The 25,245-nt window shown below is 41.8% G+C and overlaps 2 protein-coding genes across 2 annotated transcripts in view; both read left to right on the top strand.

Moving 5' to 3' along the window:
- Positions 1-10,311, top strand: part of LOC108664356 (protein phosphatase 1 regulatory subunit 12A) — a 39,260-nt gene extending 28,949 nt beyond the window's left edge. Inside the window, exons 7-11 of the mRNA XM_047883138.1 lie at positions 1,150-1,239; positions 1,515-1,662; positions 3,926-6,298; positions 7,130-7,504; positions 10,005-10,311. Coding sequence (XP_047739094.1) covers positions 1,150-1,239; positions 1,515-1,662; positions 3,926-6,298; positions 7,130-7,504; positions 10,005-10,311 — 3,293 coding nt within the window. The remainder of the gene's footprint in view (positions 1-1,149; positions 1,240-1,514; positions 1,663-3,925; positions 6,299-7,129; positions 7,505-10,004) is intronic.
- A 3,481-nt stretch (positions 10,312-13,792) lies between these two features.
- The window catches only part of LOC108664355 (protein phosphatase 1 regulatory subunit 12B), a 20,357-nt gene continuing 8,904 nt past the window's right edge, over positions 13,793-25,245 (top strand). Inside the window, exons 1-5 of the mRNA XM_047883137.1 lie at positions 13,793-13,804; positions 14,007-14,114; positions 15,797-15,869; positions 17,095-17,222; positions 18,586-18,684. Of these exons, the coding sequence (XP_047739093.1) occupies positions 13,793-13,804; positions 14,007-14,114; positions 15,797-15,869; positions 17,095-17,222; positions 18,586-18,684 (420 nt within the window). The remainder of the gene's footprint in view (positions 13,805-14,006; positions 14,115-15,796; positions 15,870-17,094; positions 17,223-18,585; positions 18,685-25,245) is intronic.

Below are 25,245 nucleotides of genomic sequence, written 5' to 3'. Positions count from 1 at the left end.
ACAGAGAAACTGGTTTTCAATTCGATGCTTCTATCTGCAATTGTAACCAATAGTTCTCCGATTCTGGATGCATTCCTCTTGGCAAATTTTAATTTTTCTGGAATCTCTGAACAAAGTTACTATAAATACCTCCCAGCTGCGTTGTAGTCGCAATAAATACCTCCAGCTGCGTTGTAGTCCCAATAAATACCTCCTAGCTGCGTTATAGTCCCAATAAATACCTCCTAGCTGCGTTATAGTCCCAATAAATACCTCCTAGCTTCCCATCAGTCCCAGTTATGAACCAATCATCAGGGTTAAGACTCAATGCCATCAATGTTATACTGGGCACATCTATTATAGACCTCAAAGCTTGTGTGATATGAACACGACTCTGTTAATACACAGGGGCTAGTGAGGTATACTAGGTATACAGGATACCTAGGTACACAGGCACTAGGTACCCGACCTAGTACCTGTATACCTAAGTATCCTGTATACCTAGTGCCTGTGTATCTAGGTATCCTGTGTACCTAGGTATCCTGTGTACCTAGGTATCCTGTGTACCTAGGTATCCTGTGTACCTAGGTATCCTGTGTACCTAGATATCCGGTGAATCTAGGTATCCTGTATACCTAGTGCCTGTGTACCTAGGTATCCTGTATACCTAGGTATACACGGTACTAGGTACCGTGTCGGGATGTTACCTGGACACACCCTTAATATTCAATGCTGGAATCATGTGGTGTCATAAAATAAGGTCCAATTAAAAAATTGGGTTAAGTTTAACTTTTCACTTAAAAAATTTATTGACTAATCAAACTTGCTTCGAATTTTAAATAATGGGTTACCTATATGTCCATTCTTTTTTTAGTGTCAGAGTTTCAATATATTTCCTTCATATGATTAAATTCAATAATCATTATTATGATAGGAAGACGATCAGATAACAAGATTCCCTTACGCCATGAATGATTTATTTATCCCGTGCAGCTCTCACTTCGCCGTGTGAATACAAAGCAAGTAGCTTGTATTTCCCTCGTATATTGCGACACGTATAGCCCTTGTATATTTGGCGCCAAGGTTCAAACACACATCACACAAGTATACTCTATGAAATACATAATAAATAGCTTCAAATAAAATGTTTATTGAAGACTTGTGTTGCAGGTGCAGTGAACAGCGCCACGCCCTTAGACGCTTCAGAAGTCCAGAGCTGGCGCAGACCCTCGTCCCTCAAGGGGGCTAGACCATCCAAGGGTAAGACTCGTCCCTCAAGGGGGCTAGACCATCCAAGGGTAAGACCCTCCTCCCTCAAGGGGGCTAGACCATCCAAGGGTAAGACCCTCCTCCCTCAAGGGGGCTAGACCATCCAAGGGTAAGACTGTCATCCCTCAAGGGGGCTAGACCATCCAAGGGTAACACCGTTCTCCCACAATTACGCTAGACCCTAGATAGATTAGACCGTGCAGTAAACGAATGATCCCACACGTAGACCCGGTGATGGTAAATTGATTGCTTGTTTTTGTCCTCAGAAAACAACGGCAGTCCCGTGGTCGGTCGCGAGCCTCTGACTGAGCGCTCGTTATCCACGCCCAACAACCTGGAAGACAACAACAGTGACAACAACAAGCTTGTTGTCACCCCCGTCAGACGTACTGTCTCTTTTGACAGGGAGAACAGGTGTGTGGGACTAGGCACTGTAGACAGGGGACGGGTCTGTGGGACAGGACTTCTGTTACCGCGTGGGAAAAGGACGGGACCGTGGGAACAGAACGGGACCGTGGGAACAGGACGGGACCGTGGGAACAGGACGGGACCGTGGGAACAGGACGGGACCGTGGGAACAGGACGGGACCGTGGGAACAGGACGGGACCGTGGGAAGAGGACGGGACCGTGGGAACAGGACGGGACCGTGGGAACAGGACGGGACCGTGGGAACAGGACGGGACCGTGGGAACAGGACGGGACCGTGGGAACAGGACGGGACCGTGGGAACAGGACGAGACCGTGGGAACAGTACGGGACCGTGGGAACAGTAAGGGACCGTGGGAACAGGACGGGACCGTGGGAACAGGACGGGTCCGTTGGAACAGGACGGGTCCGTGGGAACAGGACGGGACCGTGGGAAGAGGACGGGACCGTGGGAACAGGACGGGACCGTGGGAACAGAACGGGCCGTGGCAACGGGACTGGACCGTGGGAACAAGACGGGGCCGTGGGAACAGGACGGGAACAAAAGTTATGAGTTAAGCAAAGCATGTTAGGTGGCGCGTGTAACACTGATTATGTCATTGAATAATCAAGGGACAACTCAGCGTCAGTAACTTCAGGTCAATTGTTGGTTATTAGCTGAAGGAACTAACCTAATTCGCGTGTGCTTGCTGGTTATCCCTAGCATGCGTATCCCTGTTCACTAATAATGTTATGTTTGTGAAGTAACTAGCCGTTAATTAACGTGTAGTTAGTAACGTAGCTGCTACTGCCACTAACTGCATGCTCTCTCCTTCCTCCTACATCGGTGCGGTCGGCTACATACCGTCCATATATTCCTCTTAAAAATTCCTTTCTTAATTCTATTTATTTATTTTATAACATTTCTTTACTTTATTTCTATATTTTTCTTAATTATTCACTATCCACATACTACCGTCTGCCTCGCATATATTCCTTTGTTAATTCTATTTATTTATTTTATAACATTTCTTAACTTCATTTCTATATTTTTCTTACTTATTCACTATCCACATACCGTCTGCCTCACATATATTCCTCTTATACATTCTTTTCTCTGCATTCTATTTATTCCTTTTTTAACATTTATTTAATTTATTTCTGTATTATTCTCACTTATTCACTCCTCGTTATGCCTGTACAACTCTTTTCCACTTTGCGTTCTGTCCATTATAAATTTTTTTTTTCAAATCTCTTTATCTACTTTCATATAACGACTCTTTTGAATTTTGCTCGATAACTTTTGACACAAACCTCCTAACATTCCTTCAAGTTCCTGCTCTAAATATCTTCATCTATTATTCTCTCAAAGGAAGGCAATTCATATTTTTTAATTCAATCCGAGTTCTTAATCATGTCCATCTTTTCCTGTTGTGTTCCTCCACGGCTGCTCTACTTAGTTCATTTCTTTGAATTAACTCTCATTGTTCTGTTACATTCATTATTTGGATTATCATTCATGCTATCCTTAGTGTCCGTCTTTTTTTAATGTTTTCACAACAATTGCCATTGCTTGCTCAGTTTCTCTTACCCATTTCGTATATTCATTCTAAATTCATCTCATATTTCTATCGCCCTTTATTCATTGCTTCTCTCTTATCATATTCCTGCTGGATTTCTCCAAGACTCGTGCGGTTGCTTCGTTTCTCTCGTAATCGTTTTTATTTTGCTTGCATCCCTTTCTGCGCTTGGATATTGTCTAATGTTTGCCCTTTTTTATCGGTCCCTCATCACTCGCCGTCATCGTTATTTTCGTTCCTTCATTTTCCTGTCATCGATCGTTATGTTTTTCGAGATCTGTTGCCCTGACCACGCATCTTAATGCTCTGACATAATCGAGATTATTTACATACAAATAATTCCTGTTAACAGTCAATCTGGAATTAATTCCGGAAATGAACAAAACCTTCGTATTTTATCGGTGAATTTCGATTCCCCTCCCATCGAACTTTCAAACTTACTTCTCGACTATGGAATTTCCAGTTGTACTCCTCCAAACCACAACAATGAATGTGTTCACTACAACTCTATTGTGGCAGCGCCTGAACTTAGGGCGCACAAACCTGACCTCTCTAGCCAAGAGTTGCCCTCTCATTCCGGGCCATCGTTGCCCTCTCATTCCGGGCCATCGTTGCCCTCTCATTCCGGGCCATCGTTGCCCTCTCATTCCGGGCCATCGTTGCCCTCTCATTCTAGGCCATCGTTGAGCAGAGATTCTTCGACAGCCTCCAGTCCGTCGCTTAATCCAGACCACATCCTACCCATCGCTCATCAAGCCAAGCCTGAGCTGTCAGATGCTTACGACAGCGCATTAGTTTGTCAGTTTATTGATGGTGATATGGAGGAAGATGAGCTTGAGTTGTCCATGTCGCAGTCACTGATAAATGTCACTGATGACAACAAGCCTCTTTCAAATATCAATGAAAAAAATGTTGGTTCAAGTGTTGGTTTTTCTTCTCATGGTTCAGAGGCGAATTTTTCCCAATCTGTCTCGAGATATGATTCTAATCTAGAGATCTCGAACGAGTCGTCTCGTTCTACACCCGTCTTGAAGTCTCCTCTCAAATCGTCCATCAACACACCAACAGCCAGTCATCAAACTCAGCTTGAAAAACATGAGAATGAACATTTTGCAGCTTCCTCAGCTAGTCTAACCAGACGTACGCTGCCTCATATTCCTGATTCTCTTTCTTCGGTCACCCCGCTTGTTGGGGATCTGGATACCTTAGCCACAGCTGGGCTCGCTGTGGCAGATCTTCCCGCTTCTGTTTCATCACCTTCATCTATGGGTAAAAATGTAGGTAATTCCGTGCAGACTGTAAATTCTAGTGCTAAAACGAGTGATGGTGCCAATCACACGTACAGTTTGGCGCACGGTAGTGTTAGTACCTCTGTTCTTCGTAACACTGAAGACTTGGAGACCCTCGACTTCGATTCATATCCTTTACTTGAACATGAACAAAAAACGAGTTCAAACCCAACAGGCATAAAGAGTTCCCATTCCCATACATCCAATGTAGCCATGTCGAACTACTTCGTTGATGCTAACCAAAATAGAGTCACCGATGAAGAGAAGGCCTCAGCTGCTGTCTTACATTCACCGATGGTCCTTCACGTTGACGGTGACCAACATCAGGATTCCATCACCAACATTCGCGTCGAATCCAAACGAAGTGCTGAAGGTACCGACCAAGACACTGAAAGCAAGTTCCTGAAAAGAGAAACACGACCGTCATCAAAGCCACAATGTGATAATGAAGCAGTTTCCGATATAAATTCTTCTGCGCATACGAGTTCGCCGAGAAACCTTGAACCTTCACACCTCGAATCCAAGTTTAAGATCTCTGACACAAATTCTAGGTCTGACACAAATATGGGCTCTGACAATGCGCACGATGTTATCAAACTGAAATTGGGACTTAGAAAATCCCTTTCCTCTGTTCCGGACAACATTAAAATGAACTCTTCGCGCAGCAGCAGCTGCAGTAGAAGCGATGTCTTCAATACCTCAGGGCCCGCCGTGTCTGTCACCTCCCCACGTAAGAACGGTTCCTTATTGGACGCCGACAATGAACCGACCAAGCCGCGAGCGTGGTCAAGTATAAGTAATCTCTCTCACTTGAGGGCTGATGATCTAATGGATGAACCAAGTCATTTCGAGCCTCGCAAGCCTCGCGTACAATCAACAAGAAGTCGATTTTCTTCTCAAGACAACCCCTCTTCCGTGGCACAAACCACTGTCCCTGCCTCTACCGCCGATACCAGCGTCGGCCTGAAGCGGATTCGTTCTATCCATGGCAATCCTGGTTACTACAATTCTTGGAATTCGAATCCACAGTCAGTATCGTCCCAGAAAACTATGTATGGTACTCTTCCTCGTAATGCCCATTCCCATAGTCTCCTACCTGATTTAAAGACATCGCAGTTTGAGCATTCGTCCAACTACTCAACACTACCTACTAGGACGCGACAAGCAAGGCTACAGCGTTCATACAAATCAGCTTCAACCATGAATGAAATGACTCCAACAACTGTTAGAACTATTCCTAGTACTTCATCCAGTGCTGACTTAGCCGAGACCAACTATCATGCCGGTCACAAAACCTTATCATGTACGGATTTGCGTGGTGCATCATCGGTGGGTCTCGACGAGACGGTCACTCTTCGTAAGAGGGGAATTGGTGAGGGTGAGAGGGCACATTATCCCTATAGAGACAGACCTGCCTCTCTGTACAAATCATCCACATTCGATGACAGTCAAATTGATATCGCTTTGAGAAGAACTTCGGGCGAAGCGCAGACTCTTCATTCAAAGCCTCTTTCGGTGGTCTCTTCATTTCCTTCTCATTGCTCATCCTCTACTAACACTCTTTCTTCTTCCTCTACTTACCTTGGTGCTGACCATACCACACCTACCGTCTCTCCCAGTACCATAACTCCTGCTACCACCTCCGTACTCTTCGTAGCCTCTTCTACCTGTAACCCCACAACACTTGACACCACAAGCGCCACCACCGCGCAGAGCAGCTTCAGCGTCATTAACAGGCCTACGCGCTCTCTATCGCTCAAGGAACGCATAGCGAGGTGAGGGATGCATAAATACCTACAGACCACTGCGCTACCAGGGAGTTTGGTGCTTGCAAGACCAGGGTGCTTGTAGTGGTCCCCTGCAAGACCAGGGTGCTTGTAGTGGTCCCCTGCAAGACCAGGGTGCTTGCAATGGTCCCCTGCCAGACCAGGGTGCTTGCAGTGGTCCCCTGCAAGACCAGGGTGCTTGCAGTGGTCCCCTGCAAGACCAGGGTGTTTGCAGTGGTCCCTTGCAAGACCAGGGTGCTTGCAGTGGCTTCCAGTGAGTAGGTCTACATAACAAATATATTTACATGTCCAAGTTATAGCAGGTGAACATGAAGTAAGCCAAACATAACCTCGCATGAGCATGAGTATATCCTGCCATTTGTCCCGCTTTCTTGTGTTGTGAGCGCCTAACTCATCCTGTGGAATGGTGCAGGTAGTTAACTCATTAACTAACACTCTTTTGTTCGTTGTTGTCCTGATTATTACCATTATTAGCCTTGATCGGAATGGGGGTGCGAAACGCATGGTTTTTGTCACGTGACTCGTCACAAAATAAAGCAATGAATGTGTGTTATTGATAAGTGTTACTAGTTACATGATATCTCCAATCATGTTACATCTTTGTGTGACATAGTACACTTGATCGTGTTATTGATATTATTGTCGATCGTACCTAGAAATAATTCCTTTTATGTACTCGTGTAACTTCTCGTAATTTGACGAGAACATTTAACCTACTTCGATGTTACCTCAACTGATGACTTATAACCTCTTCTAATCGTACATGTTAACTAATCTAAATATTACGTGTGTTACCTACTTACCATCGCTTGGTTACAGGAACACCCGAGATTGTGTGGTGGTTGGTGTCCAACCAGACACCAATCAGTCATCCACCACAACCACATCCCCGAGTGCCACCACCAACTCCCCTACATCCCCAGTTATACCTACCCCTACTCCTACCACCACCTCGTTTTCTCTTATTAATTCTAATTCTACATCATCTACTACCACTTCTACCTCTGAGAGTTTACCTACGACTTACTGCACTACCTCTACATCTAGTACCTTACCTGCTAGTGTCGCCACCACTAGTTCCTGTACTACTGCTAGTGCAGTCACTACTTCTAGTGCCACAACTGCCACAGTCAATAGCACGGCCACTAAGACCAGCAACTCTAGCAACGTCTCGCCCAACAGAGTTCTTTGCAGGTACGTCGTATTTCTTTCGTCACCTTTGTACGTTATGTTGGCATTGTACGTTCTTACATCAATTCGTATGTTAGCCTGACATTATATGTTTGTACGTCGAATTCGTACGTTATGTTGGCATTGTACATTCTTATGTCGAATTCGTACGATAGCCTGACATTATACGTTCTTACGTTGAATTAGTACATTATGTTGACATTGTACGTTCTTACGTCGAATTTGTACGTTAGGTTCACATTGTACATTCTTACATCGAATTCGTACGTTATGTTGACATTATACGTTCTTACATCAAATTCGTACGTTATGTTGATATTATACGTTCTTACGTCAAATTCGTACGTTATGTTGATATTATACGTTCTTACATCAAATTCGTACGTTATGTTGATATTATACGTTCTTACGTCAAATTCGTACGTTAGGTTCACATTATTCATTCTTACGTCGAATTTGTACGTTATGCTGACATTATACGTTCTTACGTCAAATTTGTACGTTATGTTGACATTATACTTTCTTACGTAAAATTCATACGTTATGTTGCCATTATACGTTCTTATGTCGGATTAGTACGTTATGTTGACATTGTACATTCTTATGTCGAATTGGTACGTTATGTTGACATTGTACGTTCTTACGTCTAATTCGTATGTTATGTTGACATTGTACGTTTTTGCATCAAATTCGTACTTTATGTTGACATTGTATGTTCTTATGGCCACTTCGTACGTTAGGTTTAAATTGTACATTTTGTAGACGTTACTCGGTAGCTCGTTACATTGACGCTCATTATTTTGACGTTTTTCGTTATTTTGACATTTTTGTTATCTTGACATTGTGCTCCAGATTAAAGTCAGACGCTGTGCTAACGTTCATTCGTACTTACGGAACGTTGGCGTTGTAGGTTACGTCTATCTCGACGTCTTTATTTACATTGACATAAATTTTTTCATGTTGACGTCTCAGGTTATATTGATGCATGTTGCGTTATATGTCATATGCGTTATATGTATGCATTAGCGTTATATGTCTAGTGGTATAACTTATGTTATTCAGTTGTTATGATAGCCTTGTTTTGTTTGTCCTCTACATATCATTGTTGCATTTACTGTCTACAGTCTTTGAAGCATCTTCCATCTCTCAGTTGTCTATGCCTTGCGTGTTAGACTTCATATACTGGCGCATCCAATTGTAACATGTACGTCTTGTTGTGAGTAGATCACGTATGTGTTTGTATGTACTTCTATTTCCACGTGTGTAACTATGAACAATATAACTCAGTACTCACTGCAGTGAGTGACAGAGAGCTCATTTTCTCGTCGACGAAAACGTGAAGTCACGGACGGACATGACGAGCACAATAGTGCATTTTTTCCATAAATGAGAAAATGCGCTAACAATATGAGCCCAAGAGTTGCAGCGTCATGATGTAGGTAAAGGTTTATGCATGCTAGTGTATTATCGACAGCAGCCGTTGAGCTTACCACGACGAGGTTGGTGTGAGTTGTTAGTGCAAGGCATGAGGGATAAGTGAACAAGGTGCGAGCTTTTCCCCGACCTATCTAGAACATGTGTAACGTCCTGTTTTATCTAACCACTTATTAACTATCCCTTTAGGGGTATTTCATTCAATGATTATTGGGTATTCCTGTTGGTACTTCAATGGGTTCTTGTGGATGTTTACGATGGTACTAAGACTTGTTTTATTTAGGGTATTCGTGTTGGTACTTCAATGGGTTCTTGTGGATGGTTACGATGGTACTTAAAATGGGACTTTACAATTGGTCGTAGTATTTAAGGCTGCTGATAGTATTCATTCATGGCATATCAAATTGTGCTTATTGATACTTGTAGTTTACATTATTGCTACCTGAAGTAGCTTCTGCCTCGTCACCTACTTCTACTTCATGATTCTTCATGATTATGGGAACTACTTTTATTTCTATGGAGAAGTATAATTATAATGCTATTTTTACTATTTGAAGTTATATCTGCTCGATTAATATTTACGTTATTTTGATTCTTTCTTATTTCACCACTATGATCTCTTCTTACTTCATGATCCTACTTATACCTCATATTTTACTCGTACTTCCATCGCAAAATTCTACTCTTGCTTCATGTTTATATTTATACGTCATGATCAAATTATGCTTCGGGATTATCTTATCCATTCATGATGCTAATAATGAGCCATTACCTTACAATAATGGTTACACTTTCATGAATTTACGGTATTGCCGTTAATGTCACCGCATCTTCATCTACATCCTGGTTCTATATTGATTTCTTTGGTATTCTATTGTTTCTAATCTAAATTCCCTACGTTATTTATCATCCTAACATAATTTATAAGGGCATTCTTCACCTACGTACTTTATTAATAGTGAATTGTGGTGTATGTGTTGCTTGTGCGGCAACGTCACTATCATCACTAGTGCTCCAAATGTTGGTGCTAGCCATATAATATATTGTGATGTATGTGTTGCTTGTGCAGCAACGTCACTATCATCACCAGTGCTCCGAATGCTGGTGCTAAACCAACGAATCAAGCACCAACAATCACAGCTGTCAATACAACTGTCAAAAACATCGACACGCCACCCACACCACCACCAAAACAACACTTGTCACCACCTACACCACCAGCAAGCACCGCTGCACCACCAACTACCACTAGCACTACCACAACCACCAGCACTAGCAGTGCTAGTCAAATGACCGCGGCACTAGCTAAGATGAGCCCAAGCAGCGTCATCAAGAATTTCTTCAAGTGCGTTGTTGTTGCTAATGATAACAACTGATGTTGTTGTTATTGGCGGTTATGCGTGTTGCGTTATTTGTTTGAGCGTTACTAGTTATAACAAACTTCACATTTGCTTCACGAGAATATGCTATCTTTACTGCCGTAAAATGGGGTAACTTAGACCACTTTCTTTTTTATAAATGATGCCATTTTTTTACTAGCTAAATTAAACTTGAATTGAAACATGCAAAATACAGGTCTATACTCTAGCTTTACTCACCATAAATTGCTGGCTCCTGCCTCTCATAGTCTTTATGTAATCTCAAAAAAAGTGATGGTCGAAGTTACCCCAGCTCCTGGGGTAACTTAGACCGGGTGATAAAATCAATTATATTTTTTGGTAAAATAACTCCAAATAACTCCAGGTTTTGGTGCATTTGTAGTAGAACTCTTCTAGTTACATATGCAAATGACAAACTTGAGGAAAGTGTCATATAGCCTCAGTATTAGGCCTTTAATGCCCATTGACAAAATTTTTCTATGTCAAATAGTTTTTGAGTTGTGGGGGTTATTGTTAAAAAAACAAAAAGTGTCTAAGTTACCCCGCCGGTCTAAGTTACCCCATTTTACGGTGCTTCTTTTTACTTTGTTCGATAACCTACTTGCTTTGAATTAAATTGTTTGTATAAATTTAGGGTTGCCCATTAAAATTGTATAATTAGCAAGTCAAGTGAACTTATTAATTGTTCTTGCAGAACAATGTTTTCTTATAATATTAGAAAATAAATGACACAACGCAGTTGTGTTTCTGTAAACTGCTTTAGACAAACCATCGAACTTATTGCTTCCTAAATAATTGTGTAATTAAAGTGTGTAGATTTATAACTATCACGTGTAAGATTCGTTATTAAGTGACTGTTAGGTATGCGTAAAATAAATCACTGCAAGCAATACTAACATTCTGACGCAGTCTGAAAAACGAATAAATACAATTGCACTCCAGGGGCCATACTTTCAAAACTCGCTAATTAAGTGAATTTAAGTACTTACGCTCTATTTTCTTATCTATGATTGGTGGATTTTGCATGAAAGGCTGTCAATGATTGGCTGATGAACTTACGATCTCTTAACTTTTTTTTGAAAGTATAGGCCCAGGAACTTGCAGTTTCGGCGTGTCTAGCTTACCGCATTACCGATTACACCGTAAAAGTTTCGGGTCAAAAATTGAATCGAAGAAGGAGCAAGAAATTTTATTCTAATTACTATATGATTATCGTTCTCCCGCGTGTTACTGTTCGCACCGTACAAGTTTTGAGTCAGAAATTAAATGAAAGAAAGGCCAAGAAATTTTAATTGTATTACTGAATGATTAACGTTCTCTGCTAAGACGTTCTTCGAACGCTTTAGTAAACTCCAGATCTGTTATTGTTCAAACCAGACATGACTAGATGCGAAATCAATCTACTGAAAAAATTTACCATAGAACATATCAGCGAGTTCATTGTTCTGTGCAACAATTGAACATAGAACATATCAGNAACTCGCCACAGCAAAACAATTTAGCCACACACAACTCGCCACAGCAAAACAATTTAGCCACACACAACTCGCCACAGCAAAACAATTTAGCCACACACAACTCGCCACAGCAAAACAATTTAGCCACACACAACTCGCCACAGCAAAACAATTTAGCCACACACAACTCGCCACAGCAAAACAATTTAGCCACACACAACTCGCCACAGCAAAACAATTTAGCCACACACAACTCGCCACAGCAAAACAATTTAGCCACACACAACTCGCCACAGCAAAACAATTTAGCCACACACAACTCGCCACAGCAAAACAATTTAGCCACACACAACTCGCCACAGCAAAACAATTTAGCCACACACAACTCGCCACAGCAAAACAATTTAGCCACACACAACTCGCCACAGCAAAACAATTTAGCCACACACAACTCGCCACAGCAAAACAATTTAGCCACACACAACTCGCCACAGCAAAACAATTTAGCCACACACAACTCGCCACAGCAAAACAATTTAGCCACACACAACTCGCCACAGCAAAACAATTTAGCCACACACAACTCGCCACAGCAAAACAATTTAGCCACACACAACTCGCCACAGCAAAACAATTTAGCCACACACAACTCGCCACAGCAAAACAATTTAGCCACACACAACTCGCCACAGCAAAACAATTTAGCCACACACAACTCGCCACAGCAAAACAATTTAGCCACACACAACTCGCCACAGCAAAACAATTTAGCCACACACAACTCGCCACAGCAAAACAATTTAGCCACACACAACTCGCCACAGCAAAACAATTTAGCCACACACAACTCGCCACAGCAAAACAATTTAGCCACACACAACTCGCCACAGCAAAACAATTTAGCCACACACAACTCGCCACAGCAAAACAATTTAGCCACACACAACTCGCCACAGCAAAACAATTTAGCCACACACAACTCGCCACAGCAAAACAATTTAGCCACACACAACTCGCCACAGCAAAACAATTTAGCCACACACAACTCGCCACAGCAAAACAATTTAGCCACACACAACTCGCCACAGCAAAACAATTTAGCCACACACAACTCGCCACAGCAAAACAATTTAGCCACACACAACTCGCCACAGCAAAACAATTTAGCCACACACAACTCGCCACAGCAAAACAATTTAGCCACACAAATACACAAGTTTGGTGTGCGCTTCTGAGCGCGATTTCCCTCCCAGGGCTGCTCGTGGGGGTCTGTGCTGGGCCCCCCTGTTGCGGGGTTAGGGCTGGGGTTAGGTAGGTTCTGGTCGTCGTGTCGTCTCATCCCCACGTCACGAGGAGTACTACACTCTTGTCTCCGCATCCTCGCATCTTGTTCTTCTTCTTCTAGTTTCTCTTTAGCTTGTTTTCTTGTGATGCTTGTCGTAATTGCCAGACGCAGACGACGTGCTGTTCAGCCTTAGTAATACAAGTTTCTTAATTAATAATATTGTCATGGAATTATTATTATTTAATAATATTGTGATGGAATTATTATTATTTATTAATATTGTCATGGAATAAGCAGTGTGCTGTAGACTAGACATGTTATCTCTTGTTCACAAGCTTATCTTAGCCGCTTGATTGCTGTTCCATGAGACGCTAATGCTTGCTATTGCTTTGACGTGTGCTGTATAACTGTTCCTTCTTCAACTGTGAATTATTTCTGCTGCTAGGAGAGTTTAACTTTAGCTCGAACCCAGACGTGGGTACAACACGGGCACGTGGATGTAAAATGGGTGCTGAGTCTGTATATTGTGCCTTTATTACGCTATTACCTATTAATTGTATATTGAATAGTTTTATAAATATAAATTTGGCTGCAAGTTCGAGTGCTTTTAGATGCGATTCTCGTGTGTTCACATGGAGTTGATTGTACCGCTTATGACAAGACGGCTATCGTAATGCCGTGTATTGTGGAGAATCCGTTCTCATTATAAAGGTTATTAAGAACAATTGTTATCATGATGTTAGCTCCGGTATAGGCGGCCGTGATAATGATAACATCGCGGGCCAAGGTAGCGTCGAACATTGGAAGCTCTAGAACAGCGAAAGTGATGATGGTGGATTAGGTTGACCGTGTTAGTATCTTAACAAATAATCATTTTGCTACTAATAGTATGAAAAACTATGGAAAATGAACATATAGTACAACTGATGACGATGATGGCCGCGTTATAGGCGGCCGCCACTGAGTCGCCGTCATCACCGAGCGGCGCGAGGAAGGCCGAGGAAGACGACCGCCGTCCATCGTGGCGTCTCAAGGTGGACGACAACGACAAGAACAGGGTAAGTCTGGCCATTGTAGCTCAATGGTGTAGTATTGAGCTTATTTGTGTGACGGTATTAAATAGCTCTATATGAGTCAAGTTGTTATTTATGCATTGCCTGAATTTTTTAACTGAATTATAACACAACCTCACTTTCGGTTGTGAAGGACTACGCTTATAAGATCCGCCAAGCCGCTTATTAGAACCAACCCTACCAAAGTTGCTCATTGAATACTGGATAAAAGCCACACACAAAATATGTACAAAAGATCCTTTCATGCACTTATAGGCAGAAAATTTTCCAACATATTGCCTTCTAAAATAATGAATGAGACGTATATTGCTTCGAACGTGGCTATACGGCAAACAATGCGTCTCATTATTTTAGAAGCCATGTTGTTGGAAATTTTTTTGCCTAAGTACATGAAAGGATATTTTGTATATCATCAATGGAGAGTTACATAAGGTGCTCAGCATTGCAGCTCATGCTAGCTGCAATGAGCTCTTAACCCTCTACCGCCGCATGTCTCTCTCCGGGAACATTACTTTCTGCTTAAATTATACGTAAACTATTGAGTGTAGCGACCTGAGGACGTTTGTACGCAGCAGAGAACATTTTAACCCTCTACCGCTGTATGTCACTCTCCGGAACATAACTTTCAACTTAAATTATACGTAAACTATTGAGTGTCGCAACCTGAGGACGTTTGTACGCAACAGAGAACATTTTAACCCTCTACCGCCGTATGTCACTCTCCGGGAACATAACTTTCTGCTTAAATTATACGTAAACTATTGAGTGTCGCAACCTGAGGACGTTTGTACGCAACAGAGAACATTTTAAAGTTGTCGTACGTGGCGGCAACCATCAGTGCAAGTCATTTTGCGCTCACTAGAACCTATTCTTTTTGAGAAGTAGGCGCTTGACAATATGAGGTTACTCTTGTCTGGCGGTAGAGGGTTACCTGTAGCGTTCTACGATACTGAATTCACCCTGCTCTATGATCATTATCTTTAAATACTATTGGAACATTATACGCATTTTCTCATCTTATAGGTATTATAGCTTGAGTGTTTTCCAAGCAATATTATTATGGAATGGCCTCAACCGCATCTGTCATTGTTATTAACTTCTGCGTGTGAGTTTCTCCTAATAGAATTTATTGAAGTAATTTGCTTTATACAACGTCTCGATGTGGGATTTGAAAGAAATTTTCCATGCATTGTATCAGTATATTCATCTTCGCTAATTTATGTATTGAACAATTATTTTATGAAAAATTTTATCAAACGATATTGATTACAAAAAAAGTATAGTTCAACTTGATGTATAATTACTATCGTCTTATATATGTCCCTTCGTTCGTTTAAATGTCAATTTAATTTATATAAATTAGAAGTTTTGAACTGCCACTCGTCTAATTGCCTTTAATTACTCACACCACACTCGTCACGAATATTATAGACGTAATTATTCACATTTTTGTAACAATAAAAGCACGCTTGTTATTGTGGTTTATTATTATTAGTGTCATCACAATTGTTGTAGTCAGTATTCTTTTATATGGTTATCATTTGTATTGCTGTTGTCGTTGTTGTCACCTGTATTGTTCAGTTGAGTTGTTATCGTTGTTGTTGTTATTTATTTTCGAGACGTTTTGAATTTTAAAATTGTTATCATCTTGTTTGCTCTGCCCACAGTTCTGCCTGGAGGACGTACGAGGCAAGGAGCTCGCACCCAACGACCTCCACAACAACAACAACAACAAGAACGGTTAGACCTCAGTGCCGGGACTGATATTAGACCCCAGTAGCGAGACTGGTGTTGTAGACCCCTGTAGCGAGACTGGTGTTGTAGACCCCAGTTGCGAGACTGGTATTGTAGACCCCAGTTGCGAGACTGGTGTTGTAGACCCCAGTTGCGAGACTGGTGTTGTAGACCCCAGTTGCGAGACTGGTGTTGTAGACCCCAGTAGCGAGACTGGTGTTTTAGACCCCAGTAGCGAGACTGGTGTTGTAGACCCCAGTAGCGAGACTGGTGTTTTTGTAGACCCCAGTAGTGAGACTGGTGTTGTAGACCCCAGTAGCGAGACTGGTGTTGTAGACCCCAGTAGCGAGACTGGTGTTGTAGACCCCAGTTGCGAGACGATGCTAGTGGCATATCAAAAGTGCAATATTTTCTCAGTATTCAGAAATATTATAGAGCAATAAATGTATAATTGTATAGGTGATCGGTTCTCATGCTTTCTCGTGTTGATTTATTTTTCATTTACTATCAATCTTATGTGTAACGTGCCCTCGAAATTCGTTTGAACCAGACGCTAGGATAACTGCTTCCTAGAATAATAATAAATAATAATAATGTTTATGCAGCAAAACAATTGTCGCTTCTTTGATCAGTGTTTCTTCTCGTGCATAAGGAGATTGGTGATTAGTTCGCTCGGCATATGTATTTTTGAATTTATTCAATTTAGAGCACCTCACAGTATCATGATGCCCCTCACAGTATCACGATGCCCTCACAGTATCATGATGCCCTCACAGTATCATGATGCCCTCACAGTATCATGATGCCCTCACAGTATCATGATGCCCTCATCACAACGCACTCCCCCTCATCACCTCACAACACTCACCATCCAAAGGACCCAAAGCCTCACCACCACCTCACCAGCATTATTTCATCATATTATATTTATCATCTACCGGGTATACTCTATATATTAAACAATTATTCAAGGAAACGATCATATCACGACATACCTCCTCTCATCCACCACGAAACTGTATTATTTCATTATATTTATCATCTTTACTCTATATATTAAAACAATTATTCAATAAAACGATCATATCAAGACACACCCCTTTACTCTCACCATTTACCAGCATTATTTCATTATACTTATCATATATAATCTCTATATATATATATATTAACAATCATCTAATGAAACGATCTTATCACGACAAACTACCCCCCCCGCTCCCGCCACCAGAGGATGAGGGTGCAGAGCTACGCAGCGGCGGAGGGACAGGACAGAGCCGCGAGGGCTCGCAGGCCGCCATCCAGCGGCGCAAGAAGCCAAAGCGTCGCAGCACCGGCGTCGTACACGTCGATATGGACGTGAGTGCCAACGTGTGGTCCTTCTTGTGCTGTGTGGTCCTTTTTGTGCCGTGTGGTCCTTCTTGTGCCGTGTGGTCATTATTGTGCCGTGTTGTCCTTCTCTCCGCCGTGTGGCCCTTCTCTGTGTGCCGCAATTATTGTCACCTTTTTATGTAACGATGCTGTTTAGCTCCTAATATTAAATATATACACGTGTTGACTTTGTAAGTCTTTCACTTCGCACGGTACTAAGACGCAATCAAATCTATGGTGCTATTGCCATGCATTGTTCTACCGTACCATGAGCTTTCATGCCCCTTAACTACCAGCACTCACAAGGCTGGATATCATGCATGTACCACAAATTGCCCACACACAATAGCTACAATGATCCATGCATTGTTCTACCGTACCATGAGCGTCGAATGCCAAAGCAAAGTAAGAAAAAGCCTCTTGTTGTTCAAGACGCGCCAAATATTCACGCAACAAACACTGCCCAGCTTCCTTGATTGCTTCTTTTATTCTCAATTATTCTTAAGATAAACTTCCCATATTATTTGGATGCAAGATCTTCTCTATATGTTTCTTCTCGTGCTTTTTCTTCTTTTGTTTCTTATCTTCTTTTTGTGGCCTATTCTCAAACGTGCTTCTAACTAACTTGCATTAGGGTTAAATTAAAATATTACATGTATAAACTTCTTTTATACATGTAATATTTTTAATTCAAAATTTAGGTGTATTCTTTTTGATAATTCAGCAGATAAATTGTTCATTTGTTTAGGAGCAAGTTTTCCAGGTTAACAACATAGTTAACTTGTAGCAAAGTTATATAACAACATATTTAGCTAATAACAGAGAACAACAGCACAATTGTTCAGTACAGTTCAACAGTTGACATGTACAACAGCATCATTGTTCAGTACAGTTGACATGTACAACAGCACAATTGTTCAGTACACTTGAACAGTTGACATGTACAACAGCACAATTGTTCAGTACACTTGAACAGTTGACATGTACAACAGCACAATTGTTCAGTAAACTTGAACAGTTGACATGTACAACAGCACAATTGTTCAGTTCAGTTAGCCGTGACCGCCTCTACTTCACTATTTTATTCCATAACGTTCAATCAATTTTTTTCTTCATTTCCTTAATGCGTGGCTCCCTATATAAGCAGCATACTTCTGTCCATAGTTGAGGTGCATTTTTTAACTCGAATTTTATTTTCAACGTATTTGCAAAAAATCATTTTTTATGCCCCTGCTTTTTTTTATTTGGAAAAATAAATTCAATTAATGCCTAAACTATATGAAACTTTAGTTTGTATTGTTTCTGTTGCCGTTGTTTTAACGCTTGCTTAGCTATTCGCTTTTCGCTGTAGGAAATTGACCCTGAGAAAAGGGCTCAAAAACAGCAGCAGCAACAGCAACAAGAAGAGCACGAAGACCATGGCCCGGAGTCTCTGGATAACGGCGAAACTGTGAGTAGCTTGCTTTTATTTACGCTATTCTTAAGCTCATTTTCAAGTTCATTATTATTATGTTCATTTCATTATTATTAAAGTTCCATCAAAAGAAAACGGCACCAAACACCAAAGCGAAAACAATAACATGATTACTTGGATAAAAACTAGCCCACTAATAGCTTGCTTTTGTTTTCCATTCAGTGGCTGTTAGATTATAATTTTCAGTGGCGGTGCAGTGGATGTTGTTCTCAGTGGAGTGTTGTTCTCAGTGGAGTGTTGTTCTCAGTGGAGTGTTGTTCTCAGTGGAGTGTTGTTCTCAGTGGAGTGTTGTTCTCAGTGTAGTGTTGTTCTCAGTGGAGTGTAAGTGCAATTCAGATGCATCACCGCACTAGTGACCGTCAGACGTCGCCTTACGTTAACGTATTCTTAATATTAGTATCCATGACGCTCGAGACTCGTTGGGTTGAATGTTTCTCGAATGTCCACAAAACTCGATCGTGACGCGTTCTTCGGTGGAACATGATTTTAATGCGGATCATGCTTAATCGTCAATGTGAAGCTTCGATCGCGATGATTTTATGAAGTAAATATTATTGTAAACTTGACCTAATATTGTGGATTCCCTTGCCCAACTCGCTTCATGTAGAATTATTTTCTCGTAAATAAATTAGGCCTACTGTGAGTAAGTCTCATTAATTGAGGCGAGGCTTACTCACTTGTACACAGGCTTGATTGCAGATAAGTTTGCTATCATGTAACATGGTATGTTGTCCAGGTCATGCATGTGGTGATTGCCACTACCATCTACTGTTACATGCACTGCAACAACATAACCAGCTACAATGTAACCAACTGCATCATGCACAGCAGCATCATGCACAGCAGCATCATGCACAGCTGCATCATGCACAGCAGCATCATGCACAGCAGCATCATGCACAGCAGCAACATGCACAGCTGCATCATGCACAGCTGCATCATGCACAGCTGCATCATGCACAGCTGCATCATGCACAGCAGCAACATGCACAGCAGCAACATGCACAGCTGCATCATGCACAGCTGCATCATGCACAGCAGCAACATGCACGTGCGCATGTTTTTATGTTGTCCGCGTCAGGCCAAAGGACAAGACATGCGTTTTTTACCTGGCCTTGACGGTGTCGCGTCACTGATTAATTGCCGCGTGTCAACTAATTCCCTGCCTTGTTGGTACTTTACTGTACCTTGTCTGTACTTTACTGTACCTTGTTGGTACTTTACTGCACCTTGTTGGTGCAACTTACTTGGCACACCGTACACACCGTACTTGGCACACCGTACATTGCACGTGGTACATCGTACACTGTTGACATTATGCTGGACGTTCCTTACGCTAAGATTGCGTTTGAAAGTTTCATTAACTCGACTAAGAAATAAATTATATTCTCATTAGAGGAACGCCTTATTTCGCCGAGGAACGCCGCTATTCCTTGCGCTTTTTTTTGCTAACCGAAGAATTATTATCGTAATCGTGCATTTACCTCCACAATAAATGGATAATCGCTGCTGTATTCTGCTGTAAAAGGTAAATTATTAGACACTGTGGGTGAGAAGACGCTATATAGGGAGGTGGTGTGTTAATACGCCAGCGTATTAATAGAGGTGTGTTTACGCCACTGCTGTAGGGAGGTGGTGTGTTGATACGCCAGCGTATTAATAGAGGCGTGTTTACGCCACTGCTGTGGGGAGGTGGTGTGTTGATACGTCAGCGTATTAATAGAGGTGTGTTTACACTCCCTGCTGTTGGCTGCTGGTGCTGTTGCTGCGCGCTGGTGCTGCTGCTGCGCACTGGTGCTGCTGATGCTGCTGCTATTTATGCTAATTATTTTCGATTGCTTGGTGATGCTGCAGATTATTGTTCTTGCTATTATTAAGAGTGTTAAGGCTGCTTGGGACCTCCTATAATTACTGTAGTTGCTTAGTAAGATACAAGATCACCTCCACGGTTTTCATCGAGGATAAGAAGAGCGCACCTGTGCTCAGGTATACGCAGCTTCTAAGCGTATGGCAGCAAGCCAGGAGAACGCCCTCGTGCTCCTCTTCTTGTTGATATTATTGTTGATTTTGTTCCTCCTCTTCGTCAGTAGCCCCACACCTTCGTCAGTAGCCCGTGTGCCTCCGTCAGTCGTCATTGCACCTCCGTCAGTCGTCAGTCCAATATTTGACATTAGTTCTTCAGACAGGCAGACTCGTGGAACCAATGAAACCGGCCGTGCAGCTTGTATTATGAATTGTGTTTATTTGCTAGTTTTAATGTTGATGAAGAAACTCTGGGAACGAACTGTTTTAGTAATTTCTATATCAAATTGTTTTGAACGTGTTTCCCTGTATTTCGTTCGTGTTTGTTATCAAGAGAACGCCTGTTTGTTATCAATAATGTAGATCCGATCATAGCAGGGAAGACAAAATTCATGAAATACTCGTAAGCTTGTATCCGTTCACCGACCGGAGTTTGCTTGACGTATGAATGCTTGAATTGTTTGCCGATCATCTACGAATCAACTACTGACGAATATTTGCGACTATTGGCCATTGATTGGTTCTGATGTACCTTTCAGCAAATTTTCCGATTTGAAACTGGATGGTTTTAAAATTTTCGTGTTTTATTTTCAATTTCCTGACTTGCAAGTTAAATTCATGAAAGAAATTGTATCAATCGAGTTTGCCCCCAACGGAAACTACACGAAATTTTAACATTTATATTTTTATTTATATATCTAAAAATATTTATATCTCAGTATATAGATATTAAGTGTCAAAACGTAGACCACTATAAAGTTTCTGATACTATAAACATAATGTCGTTCCGGCGGAGCTACGGCACTGGATCCTATGGGACTGCAGGATCTCAGGTCTCTGGCTCCCTACTGGGGCCGGGGGGCTATAGCTCCCGAGGCTACAGCGGATATTCCCCCATGGGGAACTACGCCCCCACCTCCACTTACTCACCGAGCTACGCACAACCCATCATGAATTACGGCGCTACTTCATACTCTTCAAAGTCTCCTTACAACTCCGCGTACAATTCTAACTACAACTCCACCAACTACACACCGTCCACGAGCTTCCTAAACGCCACTGGGAGTAACACCTCCAACTCTAGCGCGCGTCTGGGACGTTGCACTTCCTTACAAAGATCCAAGTCCCTTCCTAGGGAACGAAGGGAGCGAGAACTCTCCGTACAACGCTACACTCCTGGCTACAACGCCGCGACCTACACCCCCTCCTACTCTTCAGGCTACACAAACTCCTATCTCGCCACCAGAGGACTTATCAAAAAGGCCAGGTCCAAGTCTTCAGGTACCGTTTCCTCAAGTCCCCACACTTCTACCACCAACACCGTCTCCTCCAGCGCCCCTTCCTCTGGCTACGGCTCCTCCAGCAGCGTGCGTATCAATGCATCGGTGACCATCATTGTATTTTATTTATTTATAACAATATTCAGTATTTTATTTATTTCTTTTTGGCCGTCGCTCCCGCACGTATCAGCCACAAAAGTTTCTTTGTCTGTAATTTAAGTACCTATATATCATCTTTAAAAGATGCACGATTGAGATTGAGAACCAATTTCCATCCATAAAGGCGTTTAAGTATGATTCAGGTATGTATACATCTCATATATACCTATACCCAAAAGAGCCCTTTTTAGCGCATTTTCTCATTTATGGAAAAAAGGCGATATTGTTATCGTCATGTCCGTCCGTCCGTGACTTCACGGACGGACGGACAAGAAAATGCGCTCACTTTCACTCACTGCAGTGAGTACTGATCTAATTTTCTCACCAGGCGATGTAACAAGTTGTTATTTACAGTGCAAGTGTTAAATTTTGTTGTCTCGGTCATGAGTGTCAAACTGGGCAATCCAGACGTACTTACTTGGCTTGGGATAAACGCTTGGATGTGTGGGAACGCGTTTTGTTAATTATGATAATAACTAACACCTCATCACTGGTTTCATGACGAATACTTCATCATTGTACCGTAACTGATACTTTATATCATTAAAACTGACGTCGTCGTGGCGACAATGCAGTAGCCCTGCCTCCCTGTATCAGTTATAGCTGCATCAATTCACTTTTATATCAGCCGCAGCTGCATTGCTGCAGCGTTAGGCTGAGAATATCTGCAGCTGCTGCCAGTTACAGCCCACATGGCCTCTAAACGTCTACCGCGCTGCTCATGTGTTTATATAGCTGCTTGTCTATTATTGCTGCTCTGGCTGCAGCTTCATCGGTCTTCATTAAACGGCTGCTTGTGTTGTGCTTGCCATTTGTGTGACAGTGTGTTTTATTAGAGCCACGCATGTCTGCTATTCTTGCGGCACCTAGACCCTAAAGAAAACAGCTGGTGAAGCTGCATAAGATCTAATAACAAAGCAAATAAAGTCTGCTAAATCGCTGTAAATAGAAGAATACATATTTTGCTTATATTCATTGCCTATATTCTGGAGTAAAGCTCTATTGCATCTAAACCAGCTGTCCTTGCTCAATTAATTAGGTTGCTAGTGCTGGTGTTGCTGGTTCCAAACAACAGTTAGTTTAACTATGTCACTGCTGGTGCGTGGTGATATATTGCGGGTCACGCAGTCCGTGCGTGGTGCAGGTGTAGGTGGTGAGCGATGCTTCAAGGTTGTACACTCTACAGTACATAATTGCCGACTTTTATTGCGTGTTGCGAGTCCATTAATTAAAGAAGCAGATGTTCCTGTATAGAATTGACTTCTCTAAACCCACACTGGACACTCCAAGTGTTGAGTATATGTTTGTCAAATGTAGTATAATGGTGCAATATCAATTAAAGTCCTCTGAAGCATCCAAACATCCAGTAAGGACCCGCATATCCTTCAGTGCGAAGGCCACTCTGGCTGCGGCAGGCTGTGTGACTACCTCCTCTTCCTGCACTGGATATAACGACGCTGCGGACTATAGCGTTATTACTTCTATTGTGTAGCTAATATATCAGTCGTGACTACCGTGCGTTGTGCATTGTATGGTGTATGATGATAGTTAAGATCAAGTGCAAGTTAATTGAAGTTAAGTGCTGAAATGTCGCGCTTGTTGAGTCGCGGTCATGGCAATTGCTTGCACTGCCTCCCTTGTTCGGTGTGCTCGTTAGTACGTCTGTATTTTTGCATGAATTTTATATTATATAAAGATATAGAATGGATGGCGTGTTGTGTATTCGGTGATGCATGATAGCGAACGGGTGTTGTGTAAACGGTGGGGTGATAGTGAGCGCTGATGGTGAATCAGGCAATACGTAATAACTTGAAATTGTCCATGGACAAATTGTGAAGTTATTACAGTAAATCTGAAACGAGCGTTGAATGTGGAAATAGGTATGCATATGGGACTATTCATATTAAAAATTAATATTACTGATAAATATTGATAAAACCACAGTGGAAGATTTCACTCTCGTTATAATTATAAAATTAGTGTAAAATAGTGTTAGCTATAAACAATTGATCCCACATTTACATATCTTATTGACAAGATTTTTTATTGTAAATTGTTACCTGCATATTCATTTTTATTTAGTTTTTTATGCACTTTCTTAAATTGTTTAAAGTATGGATATTTATGAACTTCAATCATAATAACAAAATTGCACGAGTTGTATTTCTAATGATCAGTCTCTTGTGTACCTGTACATTAACCGTAGTGAGTGTTATTCGTACGTAACAGCTATATAGCTCAATTATCAAAGCTAGCTTCTGTACATCCATAACAGTACATCCTAGTACATCCATAACAGAATATTCACATAGATTAAATCCTCACTTCAATCACAGTAAACATTGTTTTCGCAGGACAAAAATGAACAATTGGTGAACATGTATGTGTAGAGAGAATACCGGTATCTCGCTAACATGAGTGTGTGAAGAACATGAACATAGTGTGTATAGAGTGACAGAGCATATGGACATATATGCGGAGACTTAGAGTATAAGAAGAACATGAACATAGAGTGTGTATGGAGTGACATAGAGCATATGGGCATATATGGAGACTTAGAGTATATTAAGAACATGGCCATAGAGTGTGTATAGAGTGTTGTACACACTACACACCTCCTGTTACTGCAGCCTTCAACTGCCGTGATGACCTTGAAGGACAGTCGTTACACACATCCCAGGGTGCGTTACTTGAGTTACCTGTTACCTAATTACCATTAGCGCTGCGTTACTTGAGTTACTCGTTACCTGATTACCGTTAGCGCTGCGTTACTTGAGTTACTGGTTACCTAATTACCGTTAGCGCTGCGTTACTTGAGTTACCTGTTACCTAATTACCGTTAGCGCTGCGTTACTTGAGTTACTCGTTACCTGATTACCATTAGCGCTGCGTTACTTGAGTTACTCGTTACCTGATTACCATTAGCGCTGCGTTACTAGAGTTACTGGTTATCTGATTACCATTAGCGCTGCGTTACTAGAGTTACTCGTTACCTGATTACCATTAGCGCTGCGTTACTTGAGTTACTCGTTACCTAATTACCGTTAGCGCTGCGTTACTTGAGTTACTCGTTACC

This window comes from Hyalella azteca, unplaced genomic scaffold (genome assembly GCF_000764305.2).
Source record: "Hyalella azteca isolate HAZT.00-mixed unplaced genomic scaffold, Hazt_2.0.2 contig12079, whole genome shotgun sequence".
NCBI lineage: Eukaryota > Metazoa > Arthropoda > Malacostraca > Amphipoda > Hyalellidae > Hyalella > Hyalella azteca.
This window is presented reverse-complemented; position numbering and strand designations above follow the sequence as displayed.